The 17,991-nt window shown below is 52.7% G+C and overlaps 1 protein-coding gene across 2 annotated transcripts in view; it reads right to left on the bottom strand.

Annotated features, from left to right (window-relative positions):
- Window positions 1–17,991, bottom strand: part of LOC144718606 (protein phosphatase EYA1-like) — a 78,145-nt gene that overhangs the window by 5,194 nt on the left and 54,960 nt on the right. For both annotated transcript variants that reach the window (XM_078593990.1, XM_078593991.1), the window contains 5 exons: window positions 9,729–9,787; window positions 9,259–9,422; window positions 7,434–7,548; window positions 5,997–6,118; window positions 4,746–4,846 (listed from right to left, as the gene is read on the bottom strand). In XM_078593990.1, coding sequence (XP_078450116.1) covers window positions 4,746–4,846; window positions 5,997–6,118; window positions 7,434–7,548; window positions 9,259–9,422; window positions 9,729–9,787 — 561 coding nt within the window. The remainder of the gene's footprint in view (window positions 1–4,745; window positions 4,847–5,996; window positions 6,119–7,433; window positions 7,549–9,258; window positions 9,423–9,728; window positions 9,788–17,991) is intronic.

Genomic DNA, 17,991 nt, shown 5'->3' with positions numbered 1-17,991 from the left:
CAGCGTGCGCCTTGAGGGACGCGGGTTGCTCACCTATTACTAAAATAGCGGACGGAGTTAATTTGTCAAAATATGCGCCAGATTTCTGTTAAATACACAAACCACGCACGTCTATCCCGTATCGTCACTCGGGCAGCCTCGTGTCACAGTCGACGTTCTCCCGGACCTCACTTGCAATGAGCAGGACACGGCGCCCAGCTGAACATCGCGGTCTGCGTGAGCGTCGACGGCACGTGGCCTGATTTCACGTGAGCAACGCTGGTGAAATGTCATCATGCTTTTCTTCCCCTCGCAATGTCTGCATTGAACCGAGACGCGATTAACATCACATCCGCGGAATGGCAAGTCCCTACAGAGGAACAGACAACGGCTCCCCAAGACCTCCACTCTCTCAACCTCTCGCGGCGCGACCCTCGACGCAGTCCCAGCAGCTCTGTCAGCGGCGCGAGCAGCACCACTATTCTAACAATAACAAATCGGCGCGTCAAGGTCATTGCTGGCGAATGTCCACTGACCCAACCGGAGCTGCCGGCACGCTGAGACGTCACAGTAAACAGGCTTCTTTCCCCTCTTGGATCGTCGTGGGGTTTCTCATCGATTGCTTGCGCGGGTCTCGGGTTACTCCATTGCCGATTGTAGTTAAAGGGAGGCGTGTTCACCAGAGGGGAGAAGCAACTTCCACCGCTAATCGGATGGCGATGTCCGTCTGGGCTCACGGAGCCCGGCGCGAGCCTGCAGGCGGCCCGGGGAGGCAGCTCACCTCTGCAGGCCCAGCGGCCTCGCCGCATTCCTCACACCCACCCACCCTCCCTCCCCCCCTCTTTCCACTTTACCATCTGTATGCACTCTACCCTAAAATAACAATAACATGAGGCGAACATTTTAAGAAGCCTTTTTGTAAAACCTTAAACACCACTCGGAGACTTCGAGAAAATGCCAGCGGACATCTGTATGAGCAAATCCGAAATATGTTCTGCGTCAGGTGTCTCGTTTGTTGTATTTGACATTTCTATTTGATTTCCTTGATTTATGCGCGTCTGAACGTGCATCGAAACGAATGCACAGGATAGTCGCACACACCGGAGTGCAGCGTGCAGCTGGTTTCATCACCCGGCGCCTTCTTCACACGCGAGCGAGCGAGCGAGCGGTGCAGGAAACCGCCTCCGGATCTAATCGTCCGCCCGCCTTTATCTCTATTTGTCCCTCCACACAGAAAATGTTTTAGCAACACTCGCTCGCCCAACGCCGGGCATCGCCGCGAGCGCTCTTGTTTGTGTTGTTGCTGTGACCACCGACAGGCCGCGTCACCGCCCGGGCCCCGAGGCCGCGTCACCGAGGGGGTGTGGCGAGGCCCACGGCGGCGTCAGCTGCCGCTCATGAGCCCAGCGACCCCGCCAAGCTCACCAACACCACCTACCCCACCTACCCCTCCTACACCACCTACCCCACCAGCCCCACCAACACCACCAACCCCACCTACCCCACCAACACCACCTACCCCACCTACCCCTCCTACACCACCTACCCCCACCAGCCCCACCAACACCACCAACCCCACCTACCCCACCAACACCACCTAACCCACCCACCCCACCAACACCACCTACCCCACCTACCCCACCAACACCACCTACCCCACCTACCCCTCCTACACCACCTACCCCCATCAGCCCCACCAACACCACCAACCCCACCTACCCCACCTACACCACCAACACCATCAACACCACCAACGCCACCTACCCCACCTACCCCTCCTACACCACCTACCCCACCAGCCCCACCAACACCACCAACCCCACCTACCCCACCAACACCACCTACCCCACCTACCCCTCCTACACCACCTACCCCCACCAGCCCCACCAACACCACCAACCCCACCTACCCCACCAACACCACCTAACCCACCCACCCCACCAACACCACCTACCCCACCTACCCCACCAACACCACCTACCCCACCTACCCCTCCTACACCACCTACCCCCATCAGCCCCACCAACACCACCAACCCCACCTACCCCACCTACACCACCAACACCATCAACACCACCAACGCCACCTACCCCACCTACCCCGCCTACCCCGCCGAGCCCTCGGGCTCCCGCGTGAGCGACAATGATACCTGTTCAACTTGCTGATAGATGCCCGGTGCTGACATGACAAGTTCTTCCCTTGGCCAAATTATTGACGGCAGAACTATAGTCATGCAAATCGCATGCTAATGTGCATTCAGCAGTAATAGTATGGATAATACAAAACATGACAGAACACACGGAACATTTAGTACAAACAAGATTACTTAAATATGACACAGAATCGATTCTTAAATCAAACCTCTAACATTAACAAACTGTAATTTAATAACCATTGCAATCACGTGTTTGCTTATCCGGCCCTTGACATCGGCAACAGGGAGCGGAGGGGGTTGGATTGTGGGCAGCGTCGCCGCATCTCAACCGCCGCAGGAGGAATCCGATGAGCTATGAAGCTCTTTTTACAGATGTAAGTAAGTTACAACAATGCAAGCCTGCATACTAGAGCCATTGTTATTTTACACGATGGATAGTAGTTGGACTTCAAGTGAGCCACGCATTATTATACTTAATTTATTTACGACTAGTTTTTACATATCTATAAAACGTTTAACAAAGTTGTGCATCCATTGTGAGCACAGTAAACGTCATGCCTAGGGATGGAATGCTTTGGAGACGGATAGATGAAATCGGCTCCTGTGCAGCAGATGCCGGGCGGATTGTTACACCACAGGATTGCGAGAGTTTAGGATGCCATGGGGAGGCGTTCATCATCCAGCAGTGGATTGTTCATGGCTGATGAAGACAATGAAGTGTACGACATTCTGCAGACATGTTGCCAACCCTTTTACTTTACACAAACACAAGTCCCACACGCGCGGCGGGCATTTTACATGTAACCCGTAGGCGCGTCCGTGTAGACTTGTTCATAAGAAAGCGTTTCCATGTTGTGTTGCAGAGGGGAGAAGCACAGAAGCATTGCGAGAGCGCTCGCTGCGGGGGGCCCGGGGCCTCGGGAAGCCGAGAGAGCGGCCATCGAGGCGGCCGGCGACGCTGGTGCCACCGGCACCGCCGACGCTCGGCGCTCCGCGGCGGTCTCAGCCAATCGGATCAGGGAGACGGGGGCTCCCCTGATGCGCAGCAGCAAAAGCAAAGTGAGAGCCATGCGGAGCCACCACCGCGGTAGCGCCGGGCACAGCGAGCAGTGCCCGAGGAGAGCGACGTTACAAGGTCCGCTTCATAGCCGGTGCATCGTGCGAGCGCCGTCTCCGCTGCTCTGAGTTTTCTGTCTACGTTGACCTGGACGAGCCGAGCGCCGTGCGGCTGCGGTCCGACTGGCAGGCGCCGCTGGGCGGTGGCGGCTGTCTGTACGCGGTGGCCGCTGTCTGTACGCGGTGGCCGCTGTCTGTACGCGGTGGCCGCTGTCTGTACGCGGTGGCCGCTGTCTGTACGCGGTGGCCGCTGTCTGTACGCGGTGGCCGCTGTCTGTACGCGGTGGCCGCTGTCTGTACGCGGTGGCCGCTGTCTGTACGCGGTGGCCGCTGTCTGTACGCGGTGGCCGCTGTCTGTACGCGGTGGCCGCTGTCTGTACGCGGTGGCCGCTGTCTGTACGCGGTGGCCGCTGTCTGTACGCGGTGGCCGCTGTCTGTACGCGGTGGCCGCTGTCTGTACGCGGTGGCCGCTGTCTGTACGCGGTGGCCGCTGTCTGTACGCGGTGGCCGCTGTCTGTACGCGGTGGCCGCTGTCTGTACGCGGTGGCCGCTGTCTGTACGCGGTGGCCGCTGTCTGTACGCGGTGGCCGCTGTCTGTACGCGGTGGCCGCTGTCTGTACGCGGTGGCCGCTGTCTGTACGCGGTGGCCGCTGTCTGTACGCGGTGGCCGCTGTCTGTACGCGGTGGCCCCCGTGCGACGGTTCACGAGGAACTCGCTGGCAGCGCCCGCACTTCAGCACCGCCGCGGTCGGTACGGCACTACACAGACGGCAGCGGTGAGCCGTGAAATATCCCCTGAAGTTATCTTATCTTATCTAGATGTATAGAGCCCCTTAGTCCGAAGCGCTTTACAATAATTATACAATTGTACATTAAATGCTTTAATATTTATGGAGTTGCAGTCATTATATAGCAGTGGATTGCTCATGGCCAATGATGATGAGGAAGTGTAAAGTCTTAAGACCTAGCTTGCTTGTGCTTCACAGCACGGTGGCTTTAAACCCTCACGTCATTAATCCCTGTAGAATAACCGCTTGAGATGATTATTTTATCATAAGTAATCTCGATAACGAGTCAGCCGAAAGAATGTAGATACAAAGCGTGGGCACCCGACTCCACGACCAATCGCAGCAGAGAGCGAGCCACCAGCGTCCCCACGGCGCGCCGACACCGCCACGCGGCAGAGAAACAAGCGTCGCTGGCAGCGCGTCGCACGCCGCACACAGCAGCACAGCGAGCGGGGAGAGGGCGGCGCGCGTGCGGCAGAGGGCACGTGGTGTCACGGCGCGGTAGCATTTACCTTCAAGGCCGACTGCTCCTCTTCTACCCCATCGCCAATTACAACATACACTACTTTCCTACCAAACCTGGCAATTATTCGCTCGAAGGAGCTTTCCTTCCCTGGAAAATAGAGAAGATAAAAAGGGGGAGAGAGAGAGAGAGCGGGTGCTGAGTGGGCGCCCCCCCACCGGGGCTCGCCGGCCCCTCGTGTTACCTGCGTGGCGGCCTGCTCCTCGTCGCGCCCGTCCCCGACCACGACGTACGTGACCTTGCGGCCGAAGCGCGCCAAGATCTGCTCAAAACAGTTCTCCTTGCCTGGAAGAAACGTCGGGCGGCATCCCCGGCGCACGGTTACGGCACGCGCCGGGAATGCTCGCGGGGCCACTGACACGCGAGGACAACGCGGGTGGTGGCCCGCTCCTGCCCCCCCCCCGCCCCCCCGGCATCGCATCAAGCCCCTTGCCACTCGGCGGCCGAGCGGTCGGCTCGCGACCGTCAGGTTACGAGTTCACGTCCTGTGTGTGGGTTGACACGGTCCATTGTCATCATCCTCTGGGATCGATACAAATGAGTACCAATTTGTGGGTAAGTCAACAGTGGTGGCTCTATGGATAGTCTCTCTCCCATCATAGGCATGCGACATTTCCACCACTGGCCCAGGGCTTTAAAGAGGAGTTGAGCACCAATGCCTTAATGCTTGAGCAGGAAGTGAGTTTCTGTGGAATGCAACGTGGGGCAATCGCCCCAGATAATGATCCCCGCTCCCAACTCATCCATTCTGTCGTGAATCTATGAAATCACACAGTACCGTGTCATGTAGATCTATCATAGTGAATCTCTGAATTTACAGAATTCTCTATACTGCAATGAATTGACTTCCCTATTTCACAGCACACAATACACACTGCTGCGATGAGATGGATTAAATCTCGACTTGAAGCTGTCGTGACTGCAGGAATTCATATTCTTGGGTCTTTCGGTAAAGTCACATAGATAGGTTCAAAGAAAATAACAAAAAATAACAAAAAACTGTGACGTTTCGATCTTCAGAAAAAAAAGAGATGGATTAATTTAAACTGTGTTTCGCAGTGGTGCACAATGACCGCATGATAGCAGAAACACAGAAAGCTGCCGATCGTTTGAGGCAATGACCATTCTCCAGTCCAAAAAGCAAGGCAAAGGATGCACTGGCTTACATCCAGAGATCACACAAGCGCGTGTGCGTCTGTGCACGTGTGCTGTGCCAGCATTCAGAGGCGCTGCCTGCTAACAGCACTCGCTCCAACAGTCTGTTAAGGCTATACGGGGGAACTTTGTGTTTGTGTGTCTGCCTGCACGTGTATGGATCTACGCTTGCGTGTGTCCGCGTTTGCGTCCAAGCATGCGCCCGCGTCACTGCGTCCGTATGCCCCTCCGCGTGCTTGCGCGTGCGTGCGAAGGCTGTGGGGGGGTGTGGGGCGCGCACCGATCTTGGTGGCGCTGTAGATGTTCTCGATGGGGAAGACGCCGCCAAGGCCGTAGAGCAGCACCTTGGCCAACGCCGGCACGAGCTGCGTGGTCGTCACCAGCACGTTCACGCAGTTCCCCCTGGGGGCGCGGGAGACACGGCACGCACGGGAGACGTGATGCAACGCTGCTCGTGCACTATGTTGCCGTATATTGATACGGTGTACTTTTCAAAGGGCAATGGCAGTAACAGACTGTGGGCTTTAGTCATGGCCAAATTATGCTCTTCTTCCACACCAATTGGGCCGCTTTTCATATAAACCATAAAAAACCACGCGTAGTCTGCTTCAAAGTGGATGTTAAAGATCGCGTTACATCATTTGAAGCGAGCAGGCCATTTGTGTGTTGGCGTCACGCTCCAAATTTGCCAAAATCAGAACATTTGCCCACAAATTACTCGATTGGGGTCACACAGCAGCGACACCTTCCCCTGCTTCAAATCTAGCGCAGGCTATGTCTGTGAGACATAGCGCCTTCCTACACAGTGGCACGACAGGAATGTCTCGAATAACAAACGTGCTAATCCGCCTCACTTCAGCAGAACCGGTGGAAACACTCACACACGTGCGACACAATGGAGTTTAATAAAACAACAACAACATTGAGATGTAAAATTGTCTCCGAGCGCCACGCGCTCGTCCCCGCTGGCCTGCCCCGCGCCAGCAGTCACCCCGTTGGCTTCGCGACCAAAAGTCTCCATGCCGGCGCTGGAGCTCAAAGTGGATTCCAACAGCTATAGGTGCAGAATAAACAATTCTGGCACCAGAAAGAGTGTCAATCTCGCTCTGACACATTAGAACAAAACAAAACCACGTTTGGTTTGTTTTGGAGCAGAGAGAGCGTGACTGCGTCATTTTGAAATTCGCGAAGTCTCAAAGCGCAAGGATTCAGTATTTGGCGCCTCACTAAATAAAAAAAATATAAGTTGGTGTTGTCGATTCTGTGTAGCTAAATCTAACAACGTACATTATGATTACGAAGTAAAGATGAGAAGCGTTGCCCATCATGGCTCTGTAGTCACAACAGAATTCGTTCCAAACAGAATTGGAAATTGTGCTGCCAGGAATTTGAAACGCGCTTCCGCCATCCCGCTAGAAATCCCACGAGAATTCTTTCCGATCCCAAAACGACGACATTGACCGAGCGATGTCATAAAGTGGCGAGGAGGCTTGTGGAGCGGACACGTGTTTTGCATTGCGGAGGGAGGGGTGTGGCAAACGCGGGTGGTGGGGTCTCAAGTCAAGTGGCAGACCACGCTGAGACCACGAGCGCCAGCAGCAGCAGCAGCAGCCATCCTCCGGTGCCGCCAACCCCCTCTGGGCAGAATCCCCGAACGAGCCCCCTTCCTCTCTCCGAGCGCCGGCGGGCGGGCGGAGGCGGCGGTGTGTGGGCTCACCGCGAGTATATCAAGGAGAGCGACTTGAGAGCCAGGGTGAGCCACGAGTCCGTGAGGGCCTCGATCTCCGCCCGGAGCTGGAGCCACGCCTCCCTCTTGGCGGGGCCCAGGAGGCCTGAGCGTGGAGCGACGGCGGAGGGAAACGGCGCGGAGGAACACGTCGTTATTCACAACGACGAGCACCGGAACAATCGGGGCGACCCCTACACAGGGGAACCTCTACACAGGGACCTCTACACAGGGACCTCTACACAGGGACCTCTACACAGGGGACCTCTACACAGGGGACCTCTACACGGGGAACCTCTACACAGGGGACCTCTACACAGGGGACCTCTACACAGGGGACCTCTACACAGGAGACCTCTACACAGGGGACCTCTACACAGGGACCTCTACACAGGGGACCTCTACACAGGGGACCTCTACACAGGGGACCTCTACACGGGGAACCTCTACACAGGGGACCTCTACACAGGGGACCTCTACACGGGGAACCTCTACACAGGGACCTCTACACGGGGGACCTCTACACGGGGGACCTCTACACAGGGACCTCTACACAGGGGACCTCTACACAGGGACCTCTACACAGGGGACCTCTACACAGGGACCTCTACACAGGGACCTCTACACGGGGAACCTCTACACAGGGACCTCTACACAGGGGACCTCTACACAGGGGACCTCTACACAGGGGACCTCTACACAGGGACCTCTACACGGGGGACCTCTACACGGGGGACCTCTACACAGCGACCTCTACACAGGGGACCTCTACACAGGGGACCTCTACACGGGGGACCTCTACACGGGGACCTCTACACAGGGACCTCTACACAGGGGACCTCTACACAGGGACCTCTACACAGGGAACCTCTACACAGGGAACCTCTACACAGGGACCTCTACACAGGGAACCTCTACACAGGGACCTCTACACAGGGACCTCTACACAGGGAACCTCTACACAGGGAACCTCTACACAGGGACCTCTACACAGGGAACCTCTACACAGGGACCTCTACACAGGGACCTCTACACGGGGACCTCTACACAGGGACCTCTACACAGGGAACCTCTACACAGGGACCTCTACACAGGGAACCTCTACACGGGGACCTCTACACAGGGAACCTCTACACAGGGACCTCTACACAGGGACCTCTACACAGGGAACCTCTACACAGGGGACCTCTACACAGGGAACCTCTACACGGGGACCTCTACACAGGGACCTCTACACAGGGGACCTCGACGAGAGCGCCAGCTCGACGCCTCGCAGACCGTTCAAGGACCACGCTGGGATAGGATGAAACTGTTGACAATTCGGGTGCCTCTGGGTTTAAACGTCAAGGCACACGGTGGAATGTTGCAGAATAGGGGGGATGGGGGGGATGGGGGAGATGGGGAACACCAGGGAATAGAGGGGCTTGGACGAGCGAGGAGGGATAGAAATGCGTGTGTCAAGGAATGAAAAACATGCATCACGTAATTTTTTTTGAAGCAAAGCCATTTCCTCCTCAAATGAACATTGTGCCCATTGCCTGCTGAGAGCTCAGAGCCAGTAGTCAGAATTCCACATTCTTATGGCAAGGAAAGTCTATCCATAGTACAACGCACACACAGACGTAGACACATACAGACCACCACACAGTCAGCCATACACATAGACACGAGACAGCTGTGCGCCAAACACTGCGAGCGGCTCCGCTGTGATTGAGCCGACGAGCGAGCGAGAGAGAAGGGGGGCGAGGGCGGCCTTGAGAGGCCGGAGGGGGAGGTGGGGGGAGAGGGGCGGTGGTGGGAGGGTGGCTGCACTCGCCTCCCACGTTGTTCTTGTAGCTGGTGTACATCTCCTTGACGCGCCGGTAGCGGAAGGCGAGCTTGCGCATCCAGTCCACGCCGCCGCGCACGCCCGTGGGCAGGCACAGGTTCGTGCTCGACGCGGCCGCCGCGTGGAACCCGTCCGTGCCAAAGTCGTACGTGCTGCGCCGCGGGGGGGGGGGGGGTAGCGGGGGGGGGGGTTACGGACTCGGCGGCGGTGATGGAGCCCCACGCACGTTGTGAAGCGAAACGTCGGACTTGTGCCCAACGGCGTGCGGCGTTGTGCAAAGCGCTTGGGGACGTTCTCCGCTAGTCGTTGCCCGGCACGTCTGGTGGCAGCCCTTGCGCTCGCGTGTTAGTTCTGCGATGCCAACGTCGTGCACGCGATCGTCGGCACTCACTTGTCGTAATTAACAGCACTAAGCTAACGAACGCGTTGGCTTTTACTCGAAGACAACTGCCTCTCACCTCAAGTCTTGTCCGTTATCATCCGAGGAAACGTCGTCGATGTGAACTTGATCACATTCCTGTAGGATAAACACGAATAAAGGCTCATTACAAAAACATCTCACGGTTCTCCATCATGGAAATGTTCCATCTCAATTCCTTCCCACCTGTCTCTCATCAATGGATCTGCTCCTTGAGGTAAACTGCAACATGTTTGTGTACATTTATTATTCTTCACAAAAAAAATGATTGCCAAGTTTCACATTCATACGTCAATGCCAGAGAGGCAATAACCACTCGTGATTGATGCGTCAAATAACTCAAAGAGGAATAAAGACAAAGCGTGGCTTACACAATCATTTGAGACGTCACCATCAAGAATAAAGGGGGGTGGGGGATGCCAGGAGATGATGATGATGAGGAAGCGAGCGCTGCGTTCACTCTGCCAGTGCTCACACGGCTCATGGGGCAGCAGCAAGTGAGGCCGAGCGCCTCGTGTTCCCACGTCGACAAGAGGCTGCGGTTAAACTCCGCTCTCGCTCCAGACATTTGTCACCTTCTCAACGTCTCAATGTGACACGGCCCTGCCAGAACCGGTGCGTGCCGAATGAGCGGCAGTGGGGAAGAACATGTTCTACTGCGCAGTTTTCCGACAGGAGTTTGACGAGCAATAAATAAATAATACAACTTCAACAATTGAATACCGCAAATATTTTATTCGCAATGGGAACGGGTGTGGCCAATGCCCTGCGGCGTCTCATGCCCATGCAAGCAGACACCTGCTGTGGACGCCACGAACCCGCGGGCCTGAGAGGTCACGTGGAGGTCTGCCGGCGCGACTCGCGACGCACCGGCGAGGATGCTCATCGCGAGTCGGCGCCCATCGATCCTGTCTGCCGCTCTCTGGAACGACGCTAATTAATTCACCTGGGCACCGTAGCCCGAGTGCACTATCGCATGCGGCTCCTGTCTGGTGTACTTCATCATCGTTCTCGTTAACGGTCCACGTCGCGGCAGGTGATTTTGACCGACGGAGGAAATGATCGCGATTTGCCGCTCGCTTAAATGCCTCGCCGCATCTCAGCGGCACCTCACACCGCATCTCAGCTCGACCATTGCAATTACCCCCTGCATTCTAGGCTGTGGTATTGGCTATGGATACTACAGCTCACGAGCGGGTTGTTTGTTTGGATACGGTACACCACACAATGGCATTCTCCCGTAAAGCGCGTCATCGGATCTTTAACATCCGCAAGTGCGTGCGACGGCAGTGCGAGCACGCGCTCCGAGGAGTAGCCCGACCCGGCGGTCTGTGCCCAGCACCGCTGCCGTATCCAGTGACACGATGGCAGAGTCACGACGCGGCACCGTGACATCCGCCACCACCGCCACCACCACGTCCAGCACGTCACTGCGTGCACAACTCCTTGCGGACGGCGCGTGCGCTCGACATCCGTGCGTGGCGTCACCAAGATTCTACACACGATCACTTAACAGCGGGAATTACTGGCGATAGCCGACTGGCTCGAGATGTAAATTGCCACCCTATCGTGTTTCATGGAGGGGTAATTATAGGGACATTATTACAGTCAGCGCCAGATCCACATGTTGATAAAACGGATGAAACGAATCACCTTGCCGATTTACCCATCTTTGGTGGCGGAGACTTTGACTTTGTGTTGAAAAAGTAATCATCCAAAAATGGACGTTCGCCATTACATAAGGTAGGCCAAAGCCTGTGGTGGCCCTGAGCCACGAATGGATATCCCACACTCCGATGGCAGGGACCAGCCTCTGCATCACGACGATGGCACCGCAGGCCCCCGCAGCAGCGAGGGCCGCGAGGGCCGCGGTGGCCGCGTACAGTGCGGCAGCACAGCCGGCGCAGCGTGAGCCACGCCGCTCCCTGGGCCCCGGGGCCCCGCAGCCGGCCCACAGCTGTTTCTCACCAGCAGTTTAAAAGCTTGCCCTTTGCCCTTTCCCGTCATGCCTCCCTGGCTCATGAAGAAATCTCTCACCGCCTGCACCACCCTTGTCGCTACTTCTCTGTTTTCTCCGCCACGCTTTGTTTTTAAAAACTATACTTTGTGAACAAATTCGGGAACCTGTGGTTATCCCTGCATGAAAACGGGGACCTATAGAGCGGCTTAAGTCTGTCCATTTTAGGCGATGTCCCTGCCGTCTGCCAGTGCCAGAAACATCGCCGTCTTATTTAAGTTGAAGTTACAATGGTAGGTTTATTTTATTTGTGCTTGTGTTGTCCATCAGTGCCAAATCAATGCACTATTGCAACTACCAATGCAGAAGTTTTACTTCTGTACGCATCTCTTGTGAAGGTGGCGAAATTATAACACAGCAGCAGTAACATGCTGTGTGCACTTGATTTGCGAGGCAACTGATGGTTTGAATGGTGATGGCACAGAGGGTGATGACGGTGATGATGATGGTGGTGGCACACAACAATAGAAACAAACATCGCCCAAAGTGCCTCAAGCAGTGATGGCGGGGGGGGGGCCTGCAGCCCCCCGGCCAAACTCTGTCCAGCGGCAGGGCCACTGGGGAGACACGCGCACAGCTCAGGCAAGCGTCCGCATGCCAAGATACTTTATTAAAAATATGAAGGAATAAAATAATCTCACTGCTCTGGGAGTTTTTCTTGGTGCAAAACAATAAAAAGCGCAGCTGGGTTGCTTTTGAAATAAAAATTACAGTTTAAAATGTTGTAATGCTGCAGAGACATTACTGCATTAGTAAAATGACTGCTGTACGCCTCGTGCCGTTCAAAAGGATTTTAAAAATACGATTACAGAATACATTGGTCATACACTGTGTAACACTTTTTTTTTTGTTTCTGGGTAGTAAGTGTTATTTGCTAATAGCTTATGCCTCAAAAGTACAGAAAATGGCTATTATTCCCCACAAACTTTGCTTGTGTGACCAGGACAGTGATATTTTGAAATTTACCTATTTTCCAGAACATTCCAGATAGATACAGTGCTGAGTAAACTTGGAGTAACTTCTAGAACATTCTAGAACTTCCCAGTAATATAAATAGCAGTATAAATACAAGGGCCTTAAGCCCACCAGTTCACTTTAGTTCCAGCTGCCTAAGTTGATACATATCTGCATTTTCCTGAGAGGGCATCAAGAGGCTGCAAGCATCCGGCAGACGCATTTTGCTATTTCTGAGGCCAATTTATCAAGACAAGAGCGAAAAAGTACTCTGTGGAAGCATCTGCTAAGATGTGTGAGGCCTACAAGGCATATTTCGGCATGCCTGTTGGGGATCAAGACAAACCATGGACACCTCATTTCACCTGCGAGCAATACAAACAAACTCTGTAAGGAAAGATGGACAATTGTTGCTCGGAATTTTATGTTATAAAATTTGTTAAAACTTATAAAATTGTAAAAGTTTTCAATTTTTGAATGTTGTACAATTTTCAATGTACTGTAATTGAAAAAAAATATCATATATGAAAAATGTTGCGAGAATCTCTTGCACATTAGTCATGATTGAAATCAATGTATTTTTGTAGGATGGTACAGAGGGGAAAAGAGAGCCATGAAGTTCGCTATCCCAAGAATTTGGCGGGAACCCACTGACCACTCAAGCAACTGCTACTTCTGCATGGTGGACCCTTCCAAACGTCGGACTGGCAAGAATGCACCTGCTATCACCCCGATGCCACACTGCCATGAGTTCCCCGTACCTACTCCTCTGGAGAGAGAGAGCAGCCGTCTTTAAAAGAGAGCAGCAAGTCAGAGAGCGAGGAAGACGTTGTAGATCCGATGACAATTTCAGAGGTGGAGCTGAGGAGAAAAACCCATACTACCCCAACCAAAAAGACCTCAACGACTTGATCAGAGATCTTGGTCTCACCAAGTCTAATGCCAAGCTTTTGATGACTAGGCTCAAGCAGTGGAACTTGTTGTATGAAAGTGTGCAAGTCGCAGATCAGAGGAAGCGTCACCAACCTTTTTGCAGCTTCTTCACCCGTCAAGATGGGCTCTGTTTCTGCCACCAATGTGACCAGTCTGTTCGAGGCAATCGGAATCACCTGTAACCAAAATGAGTGGCGTCTCTTCATTGACAGCTTATCCAGGAGCCTCAAAGCCGTGCTGCTCCATAATGGTAACAAGTTCCGGTCTCTTCCCCTGGCTCACTCGGTGCACCTCAAAGAGGATAACAACAGCATCAAGACCTTGCTGGACGCCTTGAAGTATCATGAGTATGGCTGGGAGGTCATCGGAGACTTCAAAATGGTGGCATTCCTGATGGGTCTCCAAGGCGGTTTTACCAAGTTTCCCTGCTATCTTTTCCTTTGGGACAGCAGGGACACCAAGGCGCACTACCACAGGCAGAACTGGCCACAGCGGACCGAGTTTCCTGTGGGGAGGAACAACGTCAAGTGGGAGCCACTGGTGGACCCCCGGAAGGTGCTGATGCCACCACTGCACATCAAATTGGGCCTTATGAAACAATTTGTCAGAGCTGTAGATAAGGAGTCGGCAGCCTTCAAGTACCTTCAAGACTTCTTCCCTAAGCTCTCTGAAGCAAAGGTCAAAGCCGGTGTCTTCATCGGACCACAGATAAAGAAGGTCCTGGAGTGCAATGAATTCCCCAAGAAGTTCACTAGTAAGGACAAAGCAGCTTGGAACAGCTTTGTCGCAGTGGTTCGTGGCTTCCTGGGCAAACACAAGGTCGACAACTATGTGGAGCTGGTTGAGACTGGTGAAGAACTACGGCACAATGGGCTGTAGGATGTCCCTCAAAGTCCGTATCCTTGATGCTCATCTTGATAAATTCAAGGAGAACATAGGAGCATACTCGGAGGAGCAAGGCGAGCGCTTCCACCAGGGTATACTGGACTTTGAACGCCGCTACCAATGACAGTAAAACGAGAACTTGATGGGAAACTACATTTGGGGGCTGATTCGTGAAAGTGATTTACAGTATAATCGTACATCTCGAAAAACTACTCACTTCTAAATCTTTTGTAGTCATTTTTGTATTACTTTAGTATAAATACATGTTAATTTTGATTCAAATGTTGTTTTTTCCTGACTTTATGTGAACGAAAAGACACAAAATCACCCATTTTCTCATTGAAAATAGGTACATTTCTAAATATCACTGTCCTGGTCACAAAAGCAAAGTTTGTGGGGAATAATAGCCATTTTATATACTTTTTAGGCATAAGCAATTACGAAATTAAACTGACTACCCAGGAACAAAAATTGTGTTACATAGTGATATTAGCGTGGATTTACATTTGAGAGCTCAGGAGGAGAAGAACTGCATTGTGGTCCTCTGGTGACTGAAAGACAGCAGCAGCAGTGATGCAGAGATGGACAACATTGGACCTGTTCCATCCTCATTGTAATGGGAATGCTGATTAATTCGTATTTGTTCCGGCCTGTACTGTTTTGCTGTCACGATAGGCTTTCTTCAACATTTACAGATTTGATTACTGTAATACAGTGCGCTTATGTAATATATGCTCGAGAAGCATATCATATATCATCAATTAAATAATAAAAGTAATTCCACTTATAGTCATACTCACGTAATGCCATCATCGGTCTCTCTCTATCCCCTGCTCAATGACAGAATTCTGATGTTGGTGCCACTGCGTGTGAAAGTGTGCCACTATATTGACTGCAGCACTTGAGTCAGCTGCCTTCAAGGTTTGCTCAGTTGGCAATGCTGAAGTCCGGGGTTCTTCGCTAACCTCAGTTGTGTCTCAACGTTTAATTCCCGTCCTCGCAGAGCAAATCCAGCCTCAAATGAGTCACCCGTCCTAATCAAATAACGATCCATAACCGTGGCAATTATCTCTTTAACGAGACCTCCGAACAAACACGCGAGCACACACACTCGCAGGCTGCGACGACGATCCACTGACGTCAGGAGGCTTCTATTAACTTTATCAGTTCGATGGCAAAAACAAAATAAAGGTTCAACCGCTGTGCCACGTAAGTCGAAGCGATTGAGCCCCCACGGGGCGCCAGTAAACTGTTTACGTCACTCAGTGCCGCTGCTAATGACACGGCTCCCCGAGGCCGGCTGGACAGCGCCGTGAGGGCGCGCGGAGTTCAGGGAGCGAGCGAACCGCGCTAAATATTCCCGGCCCGCCGAGGACGATCGTTGCAAACGGGTAGCAGCGGCGGCGGCAGCAGCAGCAGCAGCAGCATTTGTCTTAGGATGACTCACGCGTCTCCATACAAACCACTCACGGCTTCACCACATTCCCCAGATTCAAAAACGAACTTTTGAAACTAAACCAAATTTGTTTTATTTTACCAGGTAAGGCATACTGAGCTATACAACCCTTTTTCAGACACGACCTGGCGACAAGTGACAGCTCAACGATGTGGTTTATCACGTGGACTTGTATAGCAGCCAAATACTCCAAACGCATGTTTCTAAATGTTGAGGGAAAAACCGGAGGACCTGGAGAAAAATCTACGTGACCACGGGGAGAGAGACATGCAAACTCTACATATACATGTGCCAGGATTGGGATCGAACCCACAACGCCCTGTATACCAGGTGAGGTAGTTAACATCTCGCCATCATAGCAAGCCACAGCCACCTCCTTTCAAATGGAGAAAAAATGCTCATCCCTAAATTTCGTAGTGGAAATTTAAAATTGCTATGACAAAGGAATGATATCCATAAACTTCCACTGCTAACTTCTCACAAAATGGTTGCCTTTTTACGGACCATGGATAGATTGGATGATGAGCTGAGTCCACCAGGTCCAGTTTATAATCAAATTCAGATATTTGCAAATCTCGCCTATGGAGTTGTAAGATGCCAACAATGGTGATACACTGAGAACAATTTCTCAGATTAAAATAATCTCACTGCATGATTAATTAGTTATCAAATTTCTTGCCTAAAAACTTGCGTAAATAATATTCTTAAAAAACTCAACACTGTCGTCAATGTTAGAAAACTGCCCAACTCAGGACTCCACCAAAGCGCTCCTGCCTGGCCTTCAAGCCCTTCAGCCACACACCTGCACGTTCTCCCTGGCACCTTAAACTCTACGTGCTCTCACTACCCATGACAACTTTGCTGCTGCTTTTAGAATTTTCTCATACGAGGGTTTCCTCTTTTCTTCTCTATAATTCATTTTCCTGTATCTTCTCCACGTAACTCATTTACATTTTAATCCGATCGTGTCTTTCATACTCTACGAATGCACTGCACATTCCTTGCCCCTAATAGCTCTGTCCAGCACCCCGAGAGTCATTTAGAATTTTGACTCCGTACAAGAATACAAATCAAACGCTTTGCATTGCTGCGCTGCAAACTAGAATGCGCATAAAGTTGAAGGGCAGAGCAGATTTTGAGGAGGGGCTGGGGGTGGTGGTGGGGGCGGTAGAGGGTGGAGGTAGGAGGGGGTGACAGTGGGGAGGGGGTGGACGGCGATCGTAAAGCCTCCTGTGGCCTTCGTGGTCCGCGGGCCGTGTGGGCGAGCCGAGCCGCGAGTGGCCCGGCCTGAACCGCGCCGCCACCGCTGTGATTGACCGCACCACGTGTGCGTTTAATGAGAAGAAAACACCGCCCCCCCCCCATCCCATGGGCTCTCGGGTCTCTGGTGCAAACCCCGCTGGAGATGACGCGTGGCTCCGCCAGCGCTGACCCGGGGCCGCTCCACTCCTCGAGTTGTATTTTTGCGCACAGCGCAAGATGTGGGCCATTAATTCGGCAAATGAAAAGTTTTTGTTGTTTCAGACAAAAAAAACCCGCTACCTGTGGTACAGAAATGGAACGACATTCCGACGCATGCCGAAGCGCGCCAAACCCCTTTTGGCTGGGTGAGTGGTTATTTTTATAAAGAGAGCCCCGAGTGTGGATATTCTCTGCCCTTTTGTCATGTTGTGCACTTTTGATGTATCTGCGTACTGTGCAACTGCCCAGCCACTGCTCATACAGACATCGAGATAAGCCTCGGACTTAAAAAAAAAGATATTTCTGAGATTGTGCGATATTCGTAAACGTTACACCATGAACGAAACGCGCCACATTCATTTACTTAACCGTCACAATCTTTGATGCGTGAACTCTTTTAATCGAACACAGGCACACACCACACGTGCACCGCATGAACTGGAGCCACGATATTCACGCTTATATCTCTTTCTGAGGCAAACATGACCGATACGAATATTAAGAGAGTAATCCATGAGTACGACAATAGAATTGCCAGCAATGATTAAAACGCTGAACCAAAGCGATACACAGTGGATTGAGACACTGCATTAAGTG

This window comes from Lampetra planeri, chromosome 5 (assembly GCF_965212315.1).
Source record: "Lampetra planeri chromosome 5, kcLamPlan1.2.h2, whole genome shotgun sequence".
In the NCBI taxonomy this organism is placed as follows: Eukaryota; Metazoa; Chordata; class Hyperoartia; order Petromyzontiformes; family Petromyzontidae; genus Lampetra; species Lampetra planeri.
Note: the sequence above shows the minus strand (reverse complement) of the source record. Positions and strands in the feature narration are given on the sequence as shown.